A 24,817-nucleotide genomic window follows, 5' to 3' on the forward strand; every position below is an offset into this window, starting at 1 on the left:
ATGAAGACAAGGTGTCTCAGCCCCGAGTCTAGATCAAGAAGATATCACCAATGAACCTAAATCAGACTAAGGGTTTGGTGTTTTGCGAGGCTAGGAAGGTTTTTTTCTAGACGGCCCATAAACAGGTTGGTATAATAGGAGGGTTCCATGCGGATGCTCATTGCTGTGCATAGATTATCTGTATACCTTCCCTACCTTACTAAGTCTATCCAAACTCACAACTACTACTCCTTTGATTTCTAAAATTTCACAATGTAACCTGCAGTAGGCAACTGTGTTTGAGGTTATAAAAAATTTTGGGGCATAGTATCTGATATCATCTAGTTGACACGCATAACAAAACTAAGAAACTGGGACACCGCAGAAGTGCAAGCTACCAATTTGCTTGTGAATGTGCCATGAATACAAGAACACAAGTCATCTTTCTTCCACTTCCTGCACTTCCTTTTAGAAGATTAAACCTTGAAATATTTATGTACTAGCAGAAATATGCCTAAAACACAGAAATGAAATTTACTCATTCACAAAACAGAATGCAAGTTTTTTATAAAACAAACTTTCTTTGAATAATGAAGACGAACAGTGGCAATCTAATGACATATTTACAGCAGTCTTCCATTTTTAGAAATGGAACTACGATCTTCACTAATCAATTAAATTGATCATAAAATTATAAACACGAAAAGTACTGATTTTATCTACAACAAAACTAAGACAACAGAAAATTCGCAAGCATAAGGCAAATAAGGCATAGAAGAACATACGATCTGCATGGTTTTGTAATACTTGCCTTCTGTATCACTGTTATTTCACATATGGTTAAGAATGCTATGCACTTAATTTGACAACACAGGACACAAGCAATTTATAAACAGCAAATATTTGTGTGAAGATCAGTGTAGGAGCAGAAAATGCTTGCAAAAATTACCTGGTAACAGAATTTTTAATAGTATGAAACTGCATTTTAGTTGAGGTAGCATTTTATTCATAATAGAGGAAAACACAGGAACTGTTCCCATGCTACTAACACCAGGAGTTTTACAAACAAAAAAGTAGTGGCCATGCTTTGGAACTATACAAACTAATCCACTACATATATTTGCAACTGCAGTTTACATCTACAAGCTCCATCCAAATTACCCAGAGAAGGGAAGAAGTTACAGTTACCAATAAAGGAAGAACTCATTCCTTTCTGTGAACCCTTTGTGCTAAATGAATTTTTGAATGAGGTAAATGAAAGCATTGCAAGGGAACAGATGTGTGTATGGACCTTACTAAACAAACTACAATTTAGCAACAAGAAATTTTATTTAATGTCAATTATCACTGTTTTCATTATGTATACCTCATGAAGAACTGGACCACTTGTGCAGAGGTACACTAAGCTATATTCTTAATACTACTTGCAAAAATTGTGATTGTAAATATACTGTTGAAGGATGAGAACACCCGGACCACCTACCTCTAGGAAAGCACGTATTATTTATACTTACATATTTTACAATCAATTTTTTATGCGATGGATACCGACACAGATTTTCTTTCTTAAAGATCAGCTCAACCAACTTGTCATGCCCCAATACACACTTACATGAAAAGCTCAAACCAGAATCTTCCATATTCCCCTTCCAATGAATTGCTTTGATAAAACACATAAGATGGTTGGATATAATTTTGTGATAATTTCCTGTGTGAATACAGTACAAGGAAAAGTGGCAGAGGTAACCAGTTTCTGTCTCGTGAAATAGTTTTCTATTCATGATGTTGATATCTGCCCTGAAAGATTTATAAAGCACAGTGTCCTATGTATAAAAAAGTTATCTGAAGGATGTAACTTTCACAGTTCAACATTACTAGGCACATTCTGAATGTTGCAATGTCTAAGAAAGAAGATCAAACACTAGTGCTCTTCCAGGTTTCATGCAGTAGATCTAAATATGCCCCTTCTGTGAACGTGTGTGAATACACCCTGAACTAGCAAAGGACAATAAAATAATTTTGAAAACCTAAGTACTGGCTGGTTGCTGCAAACCCTTCTGCAGTAACATGTAATGACCCTTGAAGGTGCTTGTCATCAAAACAGTATCAGTTTCCTAGCACTCAGAATTTCCATTTTTATTATACCTTTCATGTAACAGGAAAATAGTATAAAGACAATAAAGACCTTCCACATTACTGTTTTATAGCATAATTTTCTTTTAAAATAATATTAGAAAAATGAGCTAATAATGTGATACAAAAGATTATGAAATGTACAAAGAAATATAGCCAGGAGGTAACACCTTCACCAGCAGCCCCATTACATGACCTGCATGCTTCACAACTACAAAAAGCCAGTGAGAGCAACAATAAAGTGATGATAGGAAAACAACGGACATGCACCAATCACAGCATACTAGCACTAAACTCACATTGAGATTATTACAGCTGGCAAGCCTCATCTGTGCAAGTTGAGATGCTGGTGTCAAGTTGGTTGTGCTGCCAAATGGACTCATCATGGTAGATACAGCCCGCTTCAGCTTGCTTGGCGTCTTGTTAAAGCTAAATGCCCTTCCCACCTTCATTCGTGTCCTTGATGCAAACCTGTCATACCAGGAACTTTACCAATAAAGCATGGTGTCAGTTGATCATATACTGTCAACTGCATGATTACATTTCTATTAAGGAGAAACACTTTTCTTAGAGGCAGAACTGAAGAAGATTCTACGAAACTGACAAGACTATGTGAACAGAAGAAAACTCATTAATGTTTGTTACTAGAAGTCAGAATTAACTGTACATATAGTTACATTTTAACTGAATGAGCTAAGAAAAACAAAATACTTGTTTTTATATACAATGATTAAATAGTTGCAATAGATTTCAAATAAAAGTTTTATTTTCAGAATACTATAGGCTGTCTTTAATAATGGAATCAAGAAAATACTAGGACAGAATACATACAATGTCAGAACATGTTATAAAATTGTAATACGAAAGAAGCATGAAAGATTTCATTATCTCATTTACTCTTATGCAGGTGTTCAAATTTCTTGCTAAATCATGTAATAACTTAAGTTTTCTTAATCTATGTTATTCTGAGGAGGAGAGTCAAGCAGAATTTTACACGACTTCTAACACAACAGGATTAGTAACCACATTTAATGAAGCAATTAATTGTTAAACTTCACAGTTAAATTGCCATGATTTGTGCTTAAATCTGTACACCTGACGTAACACTATACTAAGGAGCAGTGAAACTTAGGGCTGGGAGGGAATGTGAGTTCTCCTACCCTTTATCTTTCCTTTGTTTGTAAGTGCTAATGAAGCACAATCCGGCTCTGAGCCTTGGTGCGTGACTACACATGCAATGTTGTTACACTGTCATTTCTGCCACAGCTGCGGTGTAGGTAGCATCACAACTACCAGATGGACACCAATCTTTTATAGACTATATGTGGCAACATTGCATTCCAATCATGCTACCACAACGCCACTTTGTTGTTACTGATGCTGAATTCATGCGTTTGCTGTGTATGGGAGTGTTGTTCATTTCCATAGTGAACTATAATTTTCATCCCATACTATTGTTACTCTTGTTTGCAAGCCACGGTGACTTGGCTACAAAGCACACAGAGCTGAACAAAGGAAGTCATATACAAAATGTAAGAATTGTTACCAGTTCAAAATTACAGATGTGCAAAATTTACTACATTACAAGAAATTTCCAAGAAAATGATTTCCCGAAGAAACCAACCCAAGACAATTTCATTGTGAGCACTGTCATTGTTCCAAATTACTCTTCGGATCATTAGTTCTCGGATACCTTTGTTCTTCAGAACAGGGCAGTTAAACAATAAGTAACAGTAACTTCAAACAATGGAAAATCCAGTACAGAATAATGATGATACTATGAAAAGAACAGTAGTTACAATATAGTGGAGAGGTTGAGTCACACATAGACCCAACAAAAAGATTGTCAGAAATAGAGCTTTCGGCCAATAAGGCTTCATTGGAAACAGGCAACATACACAATCATACTTGTGCAAATGCAGCTCATATGCATCTGGACACAGTCTCTGGCTGCTGAGGCCAGACTATGAGCAGCAGCTCAATGATGGGAAAAGCAACCAGATGATGGGGGTAAAGAGGAGGCTGGAGTAGGGAGAGTAGGGATACCAGGGTAGGTGTGGGTGATGGTGAAGTGCTGCTTGTGGGAGCATACAGGGACGAGAAAGTAGGGCAGCTAGGTGCAGTAGGGAGATAAGATGGAGGGCAGGGGGTGTAGAGGCAAAGGAGCGAAGTAAAAGGACTATGGGTGCATTAGTGGAATAGAGAGCTGTGTAGTGCTGGATTGGCAACAGGGAAGTGGCTAGATGGGTGAAGACAATGACTAATGAAGGTTGAGGCCAGGAGGGTTTCGGGAACATAGGATGTACTGTGGGGAGAGTGTCCACCAGTGCAATTAAGAAAAGCTGGTGTTGGTGGGAAGGACCCAGAAGGCAACTGAATTACATTCTCCACCAGGGTTTCAACTACCACTCGTTGTACCCTGAAATGAGGAACATCCTACCCACCATCTTTCCACCCCTCCCACAGTGGTATTCCACCACTTGTCGAACCTACACAATAGCCTTGTCCATCTCTACACAACCCCTGGTCTCAAGCCCTTGCATACCCCTGTAATTGAACTAGATGCACAACCTGTCCCATACATCCTCCCACCAACATTTACCCCAGACTGGTCACAAGCATCACCCATCCCCTCAAAGTAGGGCTACCTGTGAAACCCATCATGTTACCTACACCATGTGATCAAGAGCACCTGGACACCTACTGAAACTGACTTACAAGTCCGTGGTGGCCTCCATCGGTAACGCTGCAATTCAACATGGTGTTGGCCCACACTTAGCCTTGATGATAGCTTCCATTCTCGCAAGCATACGTTCAATCAGATGCTGGAAGGTTTCTTGGGGAATGGCAGCCCATTCTTCACGGAGTGCTGCACTGAGGAGAGGCACTGATGTCAGTCGGTGAGGCCTGGCACAAAGTTGGCGTCCCAAAACATGCCAAAGGTCTTCTGTAGGATTCAGGTAAGGATTCAGGTAAGGATTCTGTGCATGCCAATCCATTCAGGGGTGCTACTGTCACCACTCCACCACAGGTCATGCGTTATGAACAGGTACTCAATCGTGCTGAAAGATGCCATCACCATCCCTGAATTGCTCTTCAACAGTGGGAAGCAAGAAGGTGCTTAAAACATCAACGTAGGCCTGTCTTGTGATAGTGCCATGCAAAACAACAAGGGGTGCCAGCTCCCTCCATGAAAAACACAACCACACCATAACACCACCGCCAGCGGCCAGTAGACGTTCACCAGGCATTTGCCATACCCACACCCTGCCATCGGATCGCCACGTTGTGTACTGTGATCTGTCACTCCACACAGCATTTTTCCACTGTTCAATTGTCCAATGTTTACACTCCTTACAGCAAGCGAGGTGTCATTTGGCATTTAGGCATTTACTAGTATGATTTGTAGCTTATGAGCATCTGCTCAACCATGAAATCCAAGTTTTCTCGCCTCCTGCCTAACTGTCATAGTACTTGCAGTGGATCCTGATGCAGTCTGGAATTCCTGTGTGATGGTCTTCAACTGTTGGCCCTCTCTGTCAGTCAACAGATGAGGTTGGCCTGTACGCTTTTGTGCTCTACATGTCCCTTCATGTTTCCACTTCACTATCACATCGGACACAGTGGACCTAGGGATGTTTAGGAACGTGGAAATATCACGTACAGACATATGACACAAGTGAAACCCAATCACCTGACCACATTCGAAGTCCATGAGTTCTACAGAGTGCCCCATTCTGCTCTCACACAGGTGGCAGCACAAAGCACCTAATATGAAAAATGTTTGTTTTTGGGGGTGTCCGGATACTTTTGATCACATAGTGCACAAGCTAAGCTGCAACCTCTGTGTTGAATTCTATGTGGGCATAACAACCAACAAGCTGGCTGTCTGCCTGGATGGTCACTGATAAATTGTGGCAAGGGAACAGCTGGATCACCCAGGTGCTAAGCATGCTGCCGAACATGACGCTCTTCATTTCAATGACTAATTCATGGCCTGTGCCACCTGGAGCCTTCCCGCAACACCAGCGTTTTCTTAACTGCACATGTGGGAACTCTCCCTACAACATAGCCTATGTTCCAGTAACCCTCCTGTCCCAACCTTCACTAGTCACTGTCCTTACCCAACTAGCCCCTTCTCTGTTCGCATTTCAGTACTACATAGCCCTTTATTCCACCAAGGCACTCACAATCTTTGCGCTTCTCCTTTTCTACTCCCCACCCCCCGCCCTCTGTCTAACCTCCGGACTGCATCTAGCTGCCCTACACACTCTACAGTTTGTCCCTGTATGCTCGCATAAGCAGCACTTTACTGTCCCCCACCCCTACCCTGCTAACCCCCTCCTCCTCACCCCCACCACCTAGTTGCTTCTCCCATCATGCGCTGCTGCTGGCAGTGGTGAAGGCCTTGTTGGCCAAAAGCTTACTTTCTGTCAATCTTTTTGTTGTGACTATCTGCGACTCAGCATCTCCACTATATGTTGAGTAGTAACTATCCTTTTCATAATATTGTCCTAACATTAACTTCCATTTTTCTAGTTCTCTTTCTTCCCCCAAAATTTTTGGTTACGGTACTGTAGTTGTGTGTTTGCCAATGTTATTTGTGGAGAGAATTAGTCCTTTATTTTCTGCTTTGTAATGAGTTTAAAACTAACAATCAGAGCTAATGAATATACAAATGTTCAGGTAATAAAATCTGAAATAGTTTTATAATTTAACAGACAAGCACTAAAAGTGTATTTTGGTATCATTTCGCTTTCAAACAAGTGCCTTGTAATGCATTGTGCATACGTGTTGGGAAGCATTTTTTAATGGCATTGTTTGCAGAGTTCAGCTCGATATTCAAGGGTCTCTGAGCCGAGCGTTTCAGATTTCTGATGACTGAGATGTATACTGAGAATACAAGTGAGGGAACTGTGAAGGAAAAGGTGGAGGATGTGTCTTCTCTTCTTGTCCCTCTACCTGGCAGTTTCAGCGTTCCGTAGTATAATCTTACGTACCCCATTTCATGAACATACACACATGCACAGCAAGAATACCAAGGATATTTTGTTCACAGCAGTTCCAGAGAATGAATACCTGTTGCAGATGTCTGTCTACCAGGAGATATTTGGTTAAAGTAGCATGAAGGTGGCTTTGAAAGCTGCATAGGTGCACCAAGAGTGGGAAAATTAATTTTGAATGGGTTCAATAAATGTATTAGTACAGCATAACTTTTGTAGCACTCTTTATATAAGCTGAGGGGAGACTGGACTGTCTCTAAATATTTCACTTTCTTAACAATTAATATTAAAGGTTGTATGTTGTTAAAAGCATTGAACACTACAAGGACGTAATGATGTATAATAAGTTTGCCTTTGTTATGTAGTTTTCTCTCTTCAGTCAACAAAGTTATCAGATGTGAACATCCTATCACCTTTCTCTTATTAATTCAAACCTATTGTGGGAAAAAATTAGAATTTGATGATAAAAGATGAGTTTTGCTGTTTGAGCAGCAAAATAAATGTCGATGGTAGGAGTAGGGAGGATATAAAAAACACACTGGCAATAGCAAGAAAAATATTTCTGAGAAAGTAATTTGTTAACACTGAACATAAATTCCAATGGTAGGAATCCTTTTCTGAAAGTATTTGTCTGGAATATGGCCTTGTATGGTAGGGGAATTTGGACAATGGTCAGTATAGACAAGAACAGAATAGAAGCCTGTTTTGGGGAACCACTGAAGAATGCTGCAGACTAGATGGACACATTGGACAATTAATGAAAGGTACTGAATCAAATTGGGGAAAAATAAATGTATCAACAATTGGACTAATAAAGGTTATTTTGATATGACATCCTGAGGATATCAAGGAGTAGTTTAACGGGAGGTGGTGGGAGGAGTGTGTGTGTGTGTGTGTGTGTGTGTGTGTGTGTGTGTGTGTGTGGAGGGGAGGGGGGGGGGTAAAAAAGTCATAGAATCATAGGGAGGGGCTCAAGCTTAACAGAAATGAAAAGGTTCGAGTGGCTGTAAGGCTTCAGTAGTTATGCAGAGACACAGTTGTGCAGAACTGAGAGCTGCATGAAGACTGTCTTTGGACTGAAGTCTTCTATAACAACACTGTTGATTAGGTTCAAGCAACACTATCTCTCAAATTAAATGAAACCAAAGATGATGATAATTAAAAACCATTTGCTCATGTTCTTTATCCACGAATATTCTGCAACAATTTTGTTCTGGTGAACGTTTGTGCATACAAAATTGTAAATCTAGACACTAAGCAAGTAATAAATATAAAACATAATTATCTAAAATAATGTTTGTGCATTTAGTGAAACTTCACTACAGAAGTACAAGTTTATTTTATACACAGAAATTCTCTGCCAGTATTGTAGAGGTTTAGCAAACATGCATATGCAAACCAGGGAAATACTGGCTCAGTGCTCAGTGCCTATATACTTAAGTTATCTCTGTACCAGTCAATGATGAACAGTGTTTAAATTGGCACCCAGTTTCAATTGAGACAGGTCAGTGTTTACAAACCATAGTTCCCATCTCATTTATAAAGTACAATTTCATAATGACATACTTCCCAATATTTCAAAACATATGAACTATATTTTGCATGAAACATCAAGTAAACCCCCGTCTTCATAGCCAAGATTGCTAAGAAATGCTACGGAAATGACGTACTGCCAGTTCAAGTCATGGTGGCGGAAATTTTTTCAGCATCAGGAAACAGAAATATGAGTTTGCATAAAGCTTCTGATCACAAAACTTAATGTCAAAGTCCTGAATTGACTTCCAAACCTCGCAACAATATCTCACGTCGTAAAAACATGTTATGTTGTTGATTGTCATCTATCCACTGTGGTGAGGGTATTAGGGTCATCAGCCTCTTTGGTGCTGCCTGAGTGGAGTACTCTTCCATCATCATCATCATCATCATCATCATCGTCATCAACAACAACACTACTCCTATTGGACTCCACAAGTATTAATCAATATTTTGAAGATCCAGTCTCCTCTGACACCAGAATGGGGGGAGGAGGCCCTTAGAACTAAACCTCTTTCTAGCTGACCCTTAGTCAGTATGAAGAGGACATACTTCTCATCACGTTTTACTTATTTACAAGTTTCCAAATGTCCATTCACATTTATAATTAATGATGAAGTTACTGAAATCCTTGCGTAATTATGCTTGTGCCTGAAACTACTTTTTTCTTGGGTGACAAAGGTTCATTTCTAATGAATTACACAAATGGCCAAAAGTACATCCTCAAATTTTATTTTAACAATCTGTCACATCAATATGTATCTTATTTCATGATGTGACATCGTTGAACGCTAAGTACGAATATGAAATGCATTATATCACATACCGTTCAATAACCAGAAAGGGACACTGTGTGTATAAGCATTTCTTTCACGGTGCATTGTCGAGATGCATTAATAACTGACACACAGAAAGAGGAAAGGCCTAATTTATTTTATCATCCTGACAAAAAATGAAGGTGAGAGGGATAGCTGTTTTTAATGGACATGATTAATTGTAACTGTATGGTATGAAGACTGCAATTAACAAAAACTAGTTCTCAGTCAGATATTTACTTCACAGGAAGTACAAGTAATAGTTATCCTATTAAATTCTGCTCCAGTTTCACCTGTAATTTATCCATAAACACTCAGTTGTGTTCGTTTCCTTGGTTTGAGTCCCAGTCCACCAAGAGTATTACCTTGCCTGGGAAGTACATAAAATATCTAATAGGTTTGATGAAGCTGTAACTATATCTGACTGTCCTGTTGGCCTTAGGGTCATTAGAGACAGAGCACAAGATCTTGGGCTCAGATTGGGGAATAAAATCAGCATGCTCTTTCCTAGAGAATCATCCTACTGTGAATTCAAAGTATTAACTGATGTGTCACTTAACTTTGTTGATGTACATGAAACAGAAGACCTAAATTAGAGGTTATAGTAAAGACAATAACTGTTCACAGCAGAAAATTTTTTCCAAAATCTGTAGCTCTTAATAAAGTTCAATATCATATGAGATTAAGCAGAGTACTCTATCAAAACAAGCTAGCTTTCACAGTCCATTATATTTAAACTTCCACCATAAGTTACACTAATTCTGTGAATAAAAAGTGGAATAACGAACCACTCAACATCTACAAAACAAAAATTGTAGGATAATGTTGACTTTTTATACATGCTGTAGCTTTTTAACTAGTATTCTGACGGATCTGCCTACATAAGTTTCATTCTTACAGATACGCAACCAATGGGTCAGTGATCTGTAATCATTACTGGAATTGATGTGTTAGCTATCCCACATTGTTTTCCTATTTCACTGGACCCAGATGTGTATTCTTATTCCCATTAATGGTAGCGGTTGTTAGTTTATCTTTAATAAGAATTTCTGAAAAGAACTTGGATCAACAGCTCATTGAGGGTGTCACGTCTCAGAACTTACAATTCGGTCTTCACAGAATTGTACTTTAGACAACATTACGTTAACTATGACCTAATATGTACACACATTACTCAACGTCAATTATGCTTACTTGAAGGCCTTGCTGAGAGTGCCAAGTGCAACATCACTTGTATCTATGTCCAGCTGATGAGAGTCCAATGACATCAAGAAATTTTCCTGGAAAAGGTAATAATCTGAATGTGACATTTTATGAAATAGCCTAACAAGCAATATGTTTTCTAAGCTAAGGCATACATGTATAGCAACAGCATGTTCAAGTGGATACCAAACAAGTGGCATTTGCCAGTACTTACAGCATCAGTTTTACACACTGTATTAGCCATTTGTCGACAAAGAGTACGTAGGAAGCCCAGCTTCTCCGTTTCTTCGTCAGCAATAGTGAATGAGTATAACTTGTCCTTTAACTCCTGATTACTACGACACATCAATGCAAACACATTGTGGCATTCTGGTAAGAAGGAAAAAGTAGAGTTGAAGCTGCTCTACAGACACATACAACTTTACAATTACATGTACGTATACAATTTACTAACAACAAATTTTCAAGATTACATCTATCTATGCCAGTCTATAATTGAGGAGAAAATTTATACAGTTCATCTATGACATAAATAATATAATTGTGAAACCTCCTAGCAGATTAAAACTACATGCCAGACTGAGGCTAACTCAAAACCTTTGCCTTTCTTGGCCAAGTGCACATAAGAGAACTTCTGTGAAGTCTGGAAGCTACTGGTGGAAGTAAAGCTGTGAGGATGGGTTGCAAGTCATGCTTGGGTATCTCAGTTGGTAAGGCACTTGCCCACATAAAGTGAAGGTTCCGATTTGGGGTCTTGGTCGGGCACATAGTTTTAACCTGCCAGAAAATTTCACATCAGTGCACACACTGTTGCAGAGTGAAAATTTCATTCTGGAATACAATAGTGCTTTATAAAGTAAAACAAGCATAGCAGGAATGTATTAAGAGCTACATGATGAGTGAATATTACCTGAACTATTATAATAATTGACCAACTAAAATGTCATTTAACACTCCTCCAGATGAGATCCAAGTGGCATATACTGATGTTTTGAAATAACTATGAATCAGAATTGAAGAAATTTGCTTTTTAATGCTAAAACTTGTAATCATGTGCAAACAAATTATTGGTCTAAGAATTTCTTCATACTTTGAAAACACCTATGGGACTCCACAAGATGAGAATAAAATACGGACTTCAAATAATATGCTGATTATGTCAACATTTCCACTTCATCTGGAAATATGACTGTTATCAAATTACAATTATTTTTATATGAAGTAGTTAAGTGTGCAGATGCCCCAAACCACTGTGCCATCTCAGTTCATTCCATACTTTGTTGGTAGGCACATTCCTTTTCAAATCCACCAACAACAGTAAATTTCCAAAAACTGATCATTAATCATGGAAATAATAATACTGTCTACTTTTAAAGCTTATCAACAACTTACATTTCTTGATGTAGCATCTTTTACCAGTGAAACAATTGTGACAATAGATTCTCAAAGCCAAATTGTTTACATTACAGAAAACTTTCTCCATCAAACATATCAAGTGTTGACACAAATTTTGCAGTTCTATTTTTGGAATTATTATTATCATCATCATCCTCATCCTCATTACCCTGAACAGTTTCCAGACCCAAGCTGGGATTGTCCTTTAACATATGCTTCACCATCTTGCCCTGTTTTCCCATGGTCTTCCTGTGTTCACTCTGGTCCAGTCCTTGCCCTCTTTTCAACACACTCCTCCACACCTTTTAGCCATCTTCCTCTTGGTCATTTCCTTCGCATCTCCATTTCATATATCTTCTTGGGAATCCACTTGTTTTCCATTCTCTTTAAGTGCTCACACAATCTTTGCTGTAATATTTCTCTCCTGGTCTGCAAGAGTTTCTCTTTCACTATTTCCTTAACCCTTTTATTCCTCATCCTCCTCCTCCTTGTCACACCTATGCTACTTATCTTTTCTTCATTATCCGTGTTTCAGAAGCTTAAGTCTGTATTGGAGTGCAGTAACTTTTACATATTACTTCTCTGCTTTTTTGTGGGATATTTTTACAGTAACTTGAATCAGACATGACCACGAGACACTGGCCACCAAGCTGAAGGTGCCAACAATGAGTCAATGAAAAACACGGAAGGAAGACAAAACGAGGATGGACAATGAAGACAACAAGGCAGAAAGACATGTACAGAGACTGAACTAAATCAGAACCTAGATGTAGCAATATCAGGAACCAAACAATGATGAATACAATGAACAATACAAGATTGCAGTCAGAAAATGACTGAGGTTTGGGCCCCTGTGGTGCTAGCTTTATAGTGTGGCCACAAGGGCCAATACACTGGTGTGTGGGACATGGCCTGTGCATAGCACCAAGGAGGCAACAGCAGTACTTGCAAATTTTAGGAGCGCAGCATGGTGGCTGTCATCTACATCCATGAGTTCTGGGCTGGGATACCAGAGTCTTTGTTGTAGGAATGCTTCTGCCTGTCTGCCACATTCACTGATCTCGTTCTCATTTCTTCCGTCTTCCTCTCTCACACTTCCTAAGTAACCGACATTTTCCACCTTCTTCAATTGCTCAACTCTTTCCTTATTCCGTTAGTTAGCCTGTCCTTCATTCTAATTGTAACCAGGATCTCACATTTATTTACATTTAATTTCATTCCATACTGCCTCACAGTTACTTTCCAAGTACCCACATGTTTCTGAATTTCCTCCCCCCTTTCCTGTAATCATGTCATCCATGAATACTAGTGCTTTCATCTTGACTTCTCCTGTTTTTTCTGCCACCTTAGTCATTATCTTATACAAAACCAAAATGAAGAGGAGAGGTGTCAATGCACTGCCTTGTTTTGCACCACATGTTTAATAGAACAAATCTGCCCCTTATTTCCAACTTTTACACAACTGAGATTCCTCAATACATCGCCTTCACTCTGCTTGTTGCCACTTTTTCCACTATCCTTTTCTAGCACTTCCCACACATTTCTTCTACAGACACTATCAAATACCTTTTCTATATTGAGAAAGGCTATCACAGTATCTTCCCCAAATTCGCTGTGTCCCTGGAGGTGCTTCACTGCAAACATGAGGTCAACAGTTGATGTCCCACGTTTGAAGCCATGATGTTCTCTCAATTTGTTCTAGACTCTTGTTCATATACCTTGGCACAATGTCAAATCAGTGTGACTCCGCTCCAGTTTCTACAATCCTTAAACTCACTCTCTTGAATATGGGGACAATTAGTGCCCTCTCCTAATCTTCTGGAGTCTTTTTCTCATTCCACAAATCACTCATCACATGGTACAGCCGTTGTTTCCCAACATCCCCTGCTGCCTCTATCATTTTGATACTTACTTCGTCCAAACCTGGTGCCTTTCCTCCTCTCGTCTTGTCTTTCCATTCCTTTCCATGTTAACCTCTCTTCCCGTTTATTTTTTACCTCCTTTATTCTATTATTCTCATCTCCAAGTACATTCAGATTTAACAAGTGCTAATAGTACTCGTTCCACACTATTTCAGTTTCTCTTTCACATTTTTATCCATCACTGACCATTATTGTATCCTCTCTCAAACCTCTACTCTTTTTTTTTTTTGCCACTCCATATAGACTTTCTTATTTCCTCTGCTACCTTCCTCATCATCTTTGCCCACTCTTCCATCTACTTTGTTCTCTCCTCAGTCACTGTACTATCTGCCCGTTTCTTCTTTTTCTTACACTTCTGAACTGGATTTAAGCTGTAGCACATTACTTTGTGCCTCTCTTTCTTCTGAAACCAGGAGTTACCAATCACTAAGCCATTTCTCTTGAATTCCGGCAATCTCTTTCCTTCTCCATTTCTACTTCCCATCCTTCTGTTCCCATTACATTTTCATACCCTTGTATGTGCATTCAAGCCTCCCGTAACTTTTCTCCTCTGTCAATTCAACCGTTTTTATGCCTGAGGCATACAGCCCACTTGAGGGGTGTACACTTTAACCATCCCCATGCCTCTTCCCCATGTCATTATTCTTCTATTCATTATTCTGTCACTTATCCTCCGTATCTTTTTTTAGACCACTCTTCCTAACAACTCTCACTTTCTTTTGTCTTCCTTCTTCATTTCCACTCCAGTAAAACCTGTAACTTTCCTCACTTCCCTACTGCCTTCTCTTTTCCATCTTGTCTCTCCCATGCCTAATATATCCAACTTTCTCCTTTCCATCATATACACCATCTCCTCTACATTCCCTGTCAGTGTTCCAATGTTCAAAGTTCCAATTCATAGTTCATTTGCCTTTCACGGTTATTGCATTTTATATCCGTCCCTTCTGAGGCTAATTCCCTTCTTGAAAGCTGGCTGGTGATCCACTGTTGGCTAGCTATGCCTATCTAGCTTCACTGAAGACGTGACTAATTATGGCAATTCACACAGTCTTCAAATTTTCGCAATATACTAGAGCCAACAAGAATGTACTTTACCCTAGGGCTATAAGCAAACAGAAAACATGACGGCGTGAAAGGTTTTCAGATCTGCATTACAAAATGGATGTGCAAACACCTCCAAGCATAATATTTGCATAACTATAATTTGCCTGCTGAGCTGAATGTGATCAAGCAATGTTGCAGATCAGCACCTCTGCACTAAGCATCTCTACCTCTTGGTTTGAACATACAATGACATCACCAGGATATTCCCGGAGAAGAGTGCAGAGCTCTGTACACAGAAAGTGACAATTATTTGCAATGTGATGCAACATGTTACTCCAGTAAGTAGTCACTCATGAGGGATGGCCATCAACTCATCATGGTCATTTTCATTACTTTCTGAAAACTGCTCTAACAAACAACTTATTTTTCCATTGCTTGTGGAGTCTGGTTGGTATATTAGATGCAGTTGATGGTGAATTTCAATAGCCAGCAAGTTGTGTCTCTTAGAAAACCTTATCACAGGCCTATACAAACAAATAAAGATTTTAGAAAAGTTTCTGTAGAATGAAAATACTTTTGGATTAAAGGAGACCACTCACCAAGGCATAGACAAAAGAAAGAAATCTTGCTAGCTTTTTTTTAATGAGCTAAAGCATTCCATACTGTGAGCTCAAACACAGTGAAGTACCTCGAACAGAATGACCTTCTGCATGCCAACCAGGATGGATTTCAAAAACATTGATCATGTGGAAGCCAACTCACCTTTTTCTCTCATGACATACTGAAAGCTTTGAATCAAGGCAAGAGGCACATGCAGTATTGCTCGATTTCACTCAATACCACACCTATGCTTATTGTCGAAAGTATGATAATATGGGATATAAAGTGAAATTTGTGACTGGATTGAGCACTTTTTGGTAGGAAAAATGCAACATGTTATCTTGGATGGAGGGTCATCATCAGATGTAGAAGTAACTTAAATTGTGCCCCAGGGAAGTGTGTTGGGACCCTTGCTGTTCATATTGTATATTAATGACCTTGTAGACAGTATTAATGGTAACCTCAGACTTTTTGGAGATGATGCAGTTATCTATAATGAAGTACTGTGTGAAAGAAGCTGTACAAATATTCAGTCAATCTTGATAAGATTTCAAAGTGGTGCAAAGATTGACAACTTGCTTTAAATGTTCAGAAATGTAAAACTATGTATTTCACAAAACAAAAAAGTAGTATCCTATGACTGCAATATCAATGAGTCACTGTTGGAATCAGCCAACTCATAAAAATACCTGGATGTAAGACTTCGTAGGGATATGAAGTGGAATGATCCGATACGCTCAGTCATGGGTAAGACAGGTGGTAGACTTTGGTCTATTGGTAGAATACTGGGGAAGTGAACTCTGTCTACAAAGGAGATTGCTTACACATCACACTCATGCAACAGAGTCTAAAATGCTGCTGAAGCACATGGGACCTGTACCAAACAAGACTAACAGGGAATATCGAACATGTACAGAGAAGGGCAGCACAAATCATCACAGGTTTGTTTGATCTGTGGGGGAGTCTCACAGATATTGAAGGAACTGAACTGGCAGACTTCTGAAGATAGACATAAACTATACTGTGAAAGTCTATTCAGAAAGTTTCAAGAGCCATCTTTAAATGATGGCTCTGGGAATATGTTACAACCCCCCTCCTCCTCACATAGGGATCATGGAAGGAAGATTAGAAGAATTATTGCACACACAGATGCCTTCAGTCAATCATTATTCCTGCACTCCACACGTGAATAGAATGGAAAGAAACCCTAATAACTGGTACAATGGGATATACCCTCTGTCACGCACTTCATGGTAGTTTGCAGAGTACAGATGTAGATACACCTGGTCCTTGTGAGTGATGGGAGGATTGGAGATGTGTAGGGATACGACACGGGAAATCTGTTTGCAGACTAGGTCTGGGAGATAGTGCCTGTCTGTGGCAGCCTTAGTGAGACCTTCAACATACTGGGCAAGGGAGTTCTAGTGCCTGCAGAAATGCCGTCCCTGGATGGCCATCCTGTATGGAGGGATGTTTTAGTGTGGAAGAGGTGACAGCTGTCGAAATGCAGGTACTGTTGATGTTGGTGGGCTTAATATGGATAGAGGTGTGGATGGAGCGATCAGAGATGGGGAGGTCAACGTCAAGGGAGGTGGCACATTGGGTTGAGAAGGACCAGATGAAGCAGGTGGGATAGGTGTTGAGGTTGTGAAGGAATGAGGACCGTGTGTCTTGGCCCAGAGTCTTCAATGAACCCGAACCAGACCAGGGGTTTCCTCTACATGGCCCATAAACAGGTTGACATGAAAGGGTGCCATGCATGTGCCCATGACTGTGCTGCAGGTTTGTTTGTATACTTTCCATTCAAAGGAAAAGGATGTAGTTAGTAATGTGTACGAGCCTCTCCGGGGGACACCACCTCGACGAAGCACTGTCTGTGCGGGTGGAGAGGCCTCCGTATCTGTGGGAAGCTGAGGACTATGCCAAAGGTAGAGGACCTACTGCCAGAAAGGCCTCAGCCGATGTATCAAGCCAAGTCCCACAACGACCCATCTTCCCTATCCACTCCTAGTCCTACCCTATTCCCTGACCCGTGTGATGCGATCCGTGCTGAGGGGTGCGTGGCAAATGGGAAGATGTGTTGCAAACGGAGCTTCAGGGATACCGGGCGACCTCCCTGAGTAATTAGCCTTACACCGCGCAGGGTATTCGTGGTGTGGACCTTCCAGATCCCCAAGTCTCATAGAACCAATATGGACACGATTATATAAAATAAAGGAAAAAAAAAAAAAACTGAGGGGCAAATTGAGACCTAGATACCCAAACATTGGGGACAGAACCGATGGAATGCATTCCCACTAGTGAATCAGGGTCTAGACCTGAACCAGAAGTGGGAACTGTCACCGAGAAGCTAGACCAGATAAAGATCAAAGGCTTGTCTGGGGCCCAAAGGAGGAAGCTACTCAGGGAACAGAGGAAAAAGGAAGGGAAAGAATGGCTTCCTAAAGACAAGTGGAGGGAATTAAAGGGACTAAAACCTAAGACCCCCAGGAAGAAACTGTCTCAAGTTGAAGGGGGCACGCAGACCCTCCACAACATCAAAGACAGGTAGTAAGTGGATGAGGGAAGAATCAAAGACTCCCTCCTCCCTGGATAAGCGAGTCCAGAAAAAACTGAGGCAAGAAATATGGAAACAGACCTATAGTACTGCAGTCTCGGTTTTTAGGATGACAGTTATCCAGGAAGGTTATCCACTGGTAGCCATCACCTTGCAGCAGGAGGAACTGGTACAGATGGCCCTCTTTCAAAAGATTGGGGGGGGGGGGGGGGGGATGCTGGCCCAGGACCCAACTTCAGGAGGGTCTATCTAGATTGTGGTGCACTCATTTTTGTCTGTGGGGGGGTGCACACGGTAGAATGGCTCAAGGACAAGGTGTCCATGATATCCCCATGGGAAGATGCGAAGCTGCTGGTCAAGACAGCAGCAGAGCTTCTTAAGACCGCAAAGATATCATTATGGGTATCTAAGATCCTTAACGAAGTCTCTCCCAAGACTGTTCGGGAAAATGGGGGCCCAGAACCCAAAAGTCTCGACAGAAGACTGGAAAGTGATTAACCAGAAGGTTGCTTCAGAAGGACGAACCCTGGTGGAGGAGATCAGTGAAAAGTCCCTGAAGACAATGCGGGAGCAGGACCTGAAACTGTTTTTAGGGTTCTCGCAGGTCACCATCAGGGTTCTCAAAGACCTCAAAAGAAGGCAGCAAGACGGAGCCTGGAGGTGCTGCAGATTAATCTGCAGCACAGTAAAGGGGCCTCTGCTGCCCTGAGCCACTGCCTGGAAAGACAGGAAGTGGACATGGCCCTGATACAAGAACCCTATTTATACGAAGAGGGTGTATCTGGCCTCGGTGGTACTGGAGGTAAGCTGATCTATGCTAAGAATCTAAGAAACTCCAGAACATGCATCTATGGAAGAAATGGCATTTCTTTCATGCCAATGACGGATTTCTACTCTAGGGACTTAGTGACCATTAAAATGCAGCAATGTGAGGAATGTATCATAAGGGAAATTATTTTGGTCTCAGCATACCTTCCTTACGGTGACAGCTCTCCTCCTCCCTTGGAGGTGAGGAGACTGGTAGAGACTTGCCATCGGCAAGGTGATCAACTCCTGGTGGGATGCAACACCAATGCCCACAACCTAGTGTGGGGCAGCAAGGATACCAACAGTAGAGGTGAGTACCTTCTTGAATTTCTTTTAGCTAACAACTTAGAGGTCCTGAATAGGGCAATGAACCCACATTCAGGAATAGCAGAAGGGAAGAAGTAATTGACATAACCTTTGGTTCCATGATGGGTGGGTAGCTATGTCAAACAATGGCATATGGTGTTGGAGCCATCCTCATCGGACCACATGTACATCAAATTCAAGATTGAAATTGGAATCAGACCAACCATGACCTATAGGAATCCCAGGAAAACAGACTGGGAGACATATAGGAGGGACCTTGACTTAGGCTTATCGGAAATTAAAACCTTGATAAGGAATCCTGTAGAATTTGAAGAAGTAGCAGAGGCTGTCACCTCTGTCATAGTGACCTCATATCAGAACAACTGCACAATCACTAGGAAGTGCACAAATAGGAGTGTTCCTTGGTGGAATAACAAACTGTAAAATGCAAAGAAAACAGGTACGGAGACTGTTTAATAGTGCAGGACGTAAAGGACAATGGGCTAAATATCATCAATTACAATCTTGCAATCAGACAAGCAAAGGAGCCATCCTGGAAGGCATTCTGTGAGGAAGTGGAGGGCATGGTTGCACAAGCCACACTTCACAAGATTCTCACTAGAGTACCAACCAATCCAGGAGGTACATTGTGGAAGGAGGATGTGGAATATATAAAGACAGCACATGAGACACTGGAATTGCTCCTCAAAACTCAATTTCCTCATTATGCTCTGCTGGACAACACAGACCAGTATGCGACCCCAGAGCGACAACAGTTCTCAGGCACTCAAAAAGAGGACTGGGAATCTGCCAAGGAGTGTGTGAACTTCAACAAAATCCAGTGGGCGGTGGGAACATTCCAACCATTCAAGTCACCTGGCCAGATGGAATTTTTCCAGTTCTCCAGCAACAAGCAGTCGGAAAGCTCATAAGAGTCCTATGCAGGCTATTCAGGGTTAGCCTAGCAGTAGGAATCATTCCCAATGCTTGGAGGGCAGTGAAGGTTGTCTTCATTCCAAAGCCAGGGAGAATTAATCATACCAAGGCTAAGGATATGATACCAATCAGTCTGTCCTCCCGCATTCTCAAAACATTGGAAAAACTGGTAGATCATGTGAGACAGCTCTCCACCAACTTATTGGGAAGGTGGAAAAAGCACTTCACTTCCAAGAAATAGCCCTCTGCATCTTCCTGGATATCGAGGGGGGCCTTCAGTAACATGACCTTAGATTCCATGGTAAGGGCAGCAGAGGTGCATGACCTGGGGAGCACTATATGTAGGTGGACCAGGGCCATACTTAATGGAAGGAAGGTAGAGACTACCATGATGAATGAAAAGATGGTAGTTAAGACCACTAGAGGCTGCCCACAAGTAGTAGTTTTGTCTCCTCTATTGTGGAACCTAGTGGTGAACGAACTCATTGAGGAACTAAGTTCTACACAATGCTTCTGCCAAGGATACACAGATGACCTCGTCATAGTAATACTTTGCAAATTCACTGACACAGTCAGGAATATGGCACAAGGATGATTGGACATTGTGCAAAAATGGTGCATTAAACAGGATCTGAGAGTTAATCCTAAGAAGACTGCTGTGGTGCCATTTACGAAGAGACATATTCAACACACAAGTTGGAAACTAAAGCTCTTCAATGAAACTCTACCTGTGAAGGGGATAGTGAAATATCTAGGGGTAACCTTGGATGAGAAGCTAACTTGGACCCCTCATATTAAGAGCACCCGCTCCAAGGCAAAAAATACTCTAGTGAGTACTAGGAGGATTGTGGCAAAAACTGGGGCCTAAGCCCCAGGGGTATGCAATGGATATACACCACAGTGGTTAGACCTAGGATTTCCTACAGGGCCGTAGTGTGGTGGAAGAAGGTAGAACAGTGGGTTGCTGCTAAAGAGCTTGCTAAGGCGCAGAGATTGGCCTGCTTAGCCGTAACGGGCGGAATTAGTAGCACACCAACTGCTGGAATGGAAGCCATGCTGATATGCCTCCACCTTTGGGTAAAGATGGAGGCAGCAGCTGGGGCATACAAACTTAAAACTGGCCAAAACTGGGTCTCATTCAGATATCCAGAATCACACACTAACATAGTGAGTGAGGTAAATATAGGTATGGCTGCGGAAATGCCTGCTGACTATATAATAACTCCGAACTGCCTCGACAAGCGTTACAACATAATAATTGGAAGTAGGGAACAGTGGGAGAAAACAGTTCGACACCACACGGGGGACATCGTTTGGTTCACGGATGGGTCAAAACAGATCAAGGTGTTGGGGCAGGGCTGTACAGCGTTCAGAGCAGCATCTCTCTAGGGAAACTGGCCTCCGTATTCCAAGCCGAAATTACTGCAATCAGGGCATGTGTGGAGAAGAATATGCGTAGGTGCTATAATGACCACAGCATCTACATCTATTCAGACAGCCAGGCAGCCCTGAAATCATTGGCAGCTCCTGCAACAAGATCTAAGATTATTGCAGATTGCCACAGGGCTCTGGTGGAGCTAGGGGGAAGCAACAGGGTAAACCTAGTGTGGGTCCCTGGCTACTTAGGGATCTGTGGCAATGAACAAGCCGACAGATTGGCTAGGATGGGGCAACAACTCCAATTATTGGACTGGAAACTGTCCTGACCATCACCAAGGATATGATCAAATTAGAACTACGCAACTGGCTTAGGAAACAGCATGTAGGATATTGGACAAAGGTCCCTAAACAAAAACGTGGTAAGGTAATGATGCCCAAGCCATGTTTTAAAAGAAGCTCTGTAATCCTGGGATTGAACAGGAAAGAGATCACACTCATGACTGGACTGACGACCGGCCATGGGAATTTCAAAAAACACCTACACACAATGGGTATAACAGAAGAGGACACTAAATGTAGGATCTGTGATGAGGGTGAAGAAATTGCATCACAACTAATCTTTGAACACATGGCATTGGAGAATAAAAGATGCAGAATCTTCGGGACAACTAGACCTGAAGAAATTGTGTCTAACAAAAAACTGGTAGAGGGACTCCTTGCACTATTTAAGGGCACTGGTTGGCTTTACTAGATATACAGGGAGCAATCCCACACAAAAAAACTTAGTTTTGGTGCGGGCAGTGGCGGGTCAGACCTAAGCTGTTTTAGCTTCCCTGTTAAAATCCATCAATCAAGGTGTATGAGGAATAAGGTAGCGTGTTTGGCGTCTTAAAGATGGTGGGAGAGGTAGTGTTCAACAGTGGCAAGACCATGAGCAAGAGGGATCTTTGTATATGGGGCGGTGGCGACAACACAGTTGAGTAGGGACTCAGGAGGTAAAGTGGTGGGAATAGGAGAGAGGCAGTGAGGGAAGTGGTTGGTTTCTTTATCACAGGAGGCTAGATTTCGAGCAATTGGTTTGGTCAGTGAGGGCCAAAATTCTTTCAGTGTGGGGACAATAACCAACTACAATTGTAGGTGTCTTAGACTGATGTGTTACTGGATTTTGGGGAGCAAGTAGATGGTAGTTGTGTTGAGTGCCACAGGTATGAGGAGGGAAATGGATTCTGGGGAGAGGTTCTGGGAGGGCCTAAGGCTCTAAGTAGGTATTGGAGGTAATGTTGGACTTCTGGAATGGGAGCACTCTGGCAGAGTTTATAGGTGAAGAAGTCAGACAACTGGTAGAGGCCCCTGTGATTCATATTGGTAGTCGTGGAACTTTTTCTGAGGGAGGATGATTAGTTAAGGATTTGTTTTGAGGCTGTGTGCTGTTGTCCTTTCTTCTGCTTAAAGGCTAGCGTTTTTAGGAAGTGACTTGGAGAGATGCTGAGACATAGTTGAAGGTAAGCAATTCCTGCACTGTTACCAGAGTGTGATTGGGTGGGAGAGAGGATCGCAGTTGCTTGGTGGTATGAACTGGGAGGGCCAGGCTTCAATGTTGGGATTTGGTTGGCTTTGGTTGGAGGGACTCATGGCAACGAAGTGATTGCATTACAAGAGTTTGGAGTACAGTAGATCTTTGAGAAGTCCCCAAACAGATGGGAGTAGTCCTTATAACATGTAGTCTGGAACAAAATTATCCCAGGTTGCGACAACAGGTTATCTCCATACCCTCCATCCAAATTTCCGACCCCTCCATCATATCACCTACTTCCAATTCACGTCCATTCACCCTCATTCTGTGCCGTTCTCTGCCAATGCACTTCCAAGTCTTTTCCCCTCTCTGCTCCTCTCCTGTTCTGCTCCCCCCCACCACCCACCCCCACCCTCTACAGCCTCCCAACGCTGCAGCAATCAGCATTTCCCGCCACCTTCATAATCCTTGCGAATTCCACTACACAGTACCTTCCCTTCTTTTGTGAAGAGGGCTTTGGCCAAAAGTTTTTTCGTTGTGCCTTTCTCCAGCTCGAAGTATCATCTTCACACAGAGTAACATTATATTTTTTTCATAGAAAGCAGTAGGAAACTGGAAGTGGTAGTTGTTGCTTATGATAGCGACGTCTGCCATCTCTTAGTCATCAACTTGCCTTTCATAAAATGTACATTGCCACCTTTAGGGTGTTTATGAAGGTTACCTTGTGGATGTCACTCTTATTTAAATGCAACTATGTATCAAGTAACTGTTTTCATGTACAACAGTAAACAGTTGAAAACATGCAACCACATGGCATTTTTTTGCTTATCCCACACACTATTACGGTTAGCTTCATTTTCTGGCTTAATTAAACAGTTGTCTATAAGGACATGTAAGCTGTACGCAGGAAAAATGTGGAACACAACTATATGATATTTAAAACAGATCTAAAACATCATTTACTGTGAAATGATTTTGCTGTGTATCCCTTTCCAATATTTATAGATCTGTACATTTCACAGGAGGTGTCTATTAACATAATTAATTTGCAATCTTGACTGAAAATATATCCATTGTAAATTCTATTAAGTCTTGCTTTTAGACTACACAATATTACTGAAGGAGTTATGACAAGTCTAATAATTAGCTCTCAATTCATTAAAAAGGCACTCGATCAGTTGCAAAACGCATAGCTTATCATCAAAATCTGAAGTCCATAAAATCTGCAGACAACATTGAAGGAAACTGTTCCGAGGTGACTTCATCATTTCCAACAATTAAGAATAACAACTTGCGATAGTTGTAAAGTCTATAATGTTACCACTTACCATCAGTCTCACGAATATCAATCACCCTTTTTATGTGTGTTAGGGGCATCAATCTCACATGTTTGAAAGGTTTCACTGAACTCATTTTTGCTGAATGCAAACTGCTTGTGTTTGGACTCTTCAGAGAATTAAATGTCTTTGATCGCTTCTTACATACCTATGAAAAGTTTACAATACATTCAGTTTACTAAAAAACACAAACACATGGGAAACAAGAAAGATGATTTATTTATAATTACAATGATAAACACAGTACTACACAGATGAAATGTCAGTATACATTAGGTAACCTTCCAAGAGTCTGACATAATAAACTGCCTTATTGTTAGTTTGTCTCCTGCTTAAATTTATTCAACACTAAAA

The 24,817-nt window shown here is 41.1% G+C and overlaps 1 protein-coding gene across 5 annotated transcripts in view; it reads right to left on the bottom strand.

The window, feature by feature from the left end:
- Nucleotides 1–24,817, bottom strand: part of LOC126458564 (protein ECT2) — a 229,105-nt gene that overhangs the window by 20,641 nt on the left and 183,647 nt on the right. For 2 of the 5 annotated variants that reach the window (XM_050095688.1, XM_050095691.1), the window contains 4 exons: nucleotides 24,455–24,611; nucleotides 10,881–11,035; nucleotides 10,658–10,743; nucleotides 2,412–2,583 (listed from right to left, as the gene is read on the bottom strand). In XM_050095688.1, the coding sequence (XP_049951645.1) occupies nucleotides 2,412–2,583; nucleotides 10,658–10,743; nucleotides 10,881–11,035; nucleotides 24,455–24,611 (570 nt within the window). Of the gene's footprint in view, nucleotides 1–2,411; nucleotides 2,599–10,657; nucleotides 10,744–10,880; nucleotides 11,036–24,454; nucleotides 24,612–24,817 lie in introns of all 5 variants that reach the window. The other 3 variants (XM_050095687.1, XM_050095690.1, XM_050095689.1) reach the window with 2 other exon arrangements.

The sequence above is a fragment of the Schistocerca serialis genome, chromosome 2, assembly GCF_023864345.2.
Source record: "Schistocerca serialis cubense isolate TAMUIC-IGC-003099 chromosome 2, iqSchSeri2.2, whole genome shotgun sequence".
Taxonomy (NCBI): Eukaryota; Metazoa; Arthropoda; class Insecta; order Orthoptera; family Acrididae; genus Schistocerca; species Schistocerca serialis.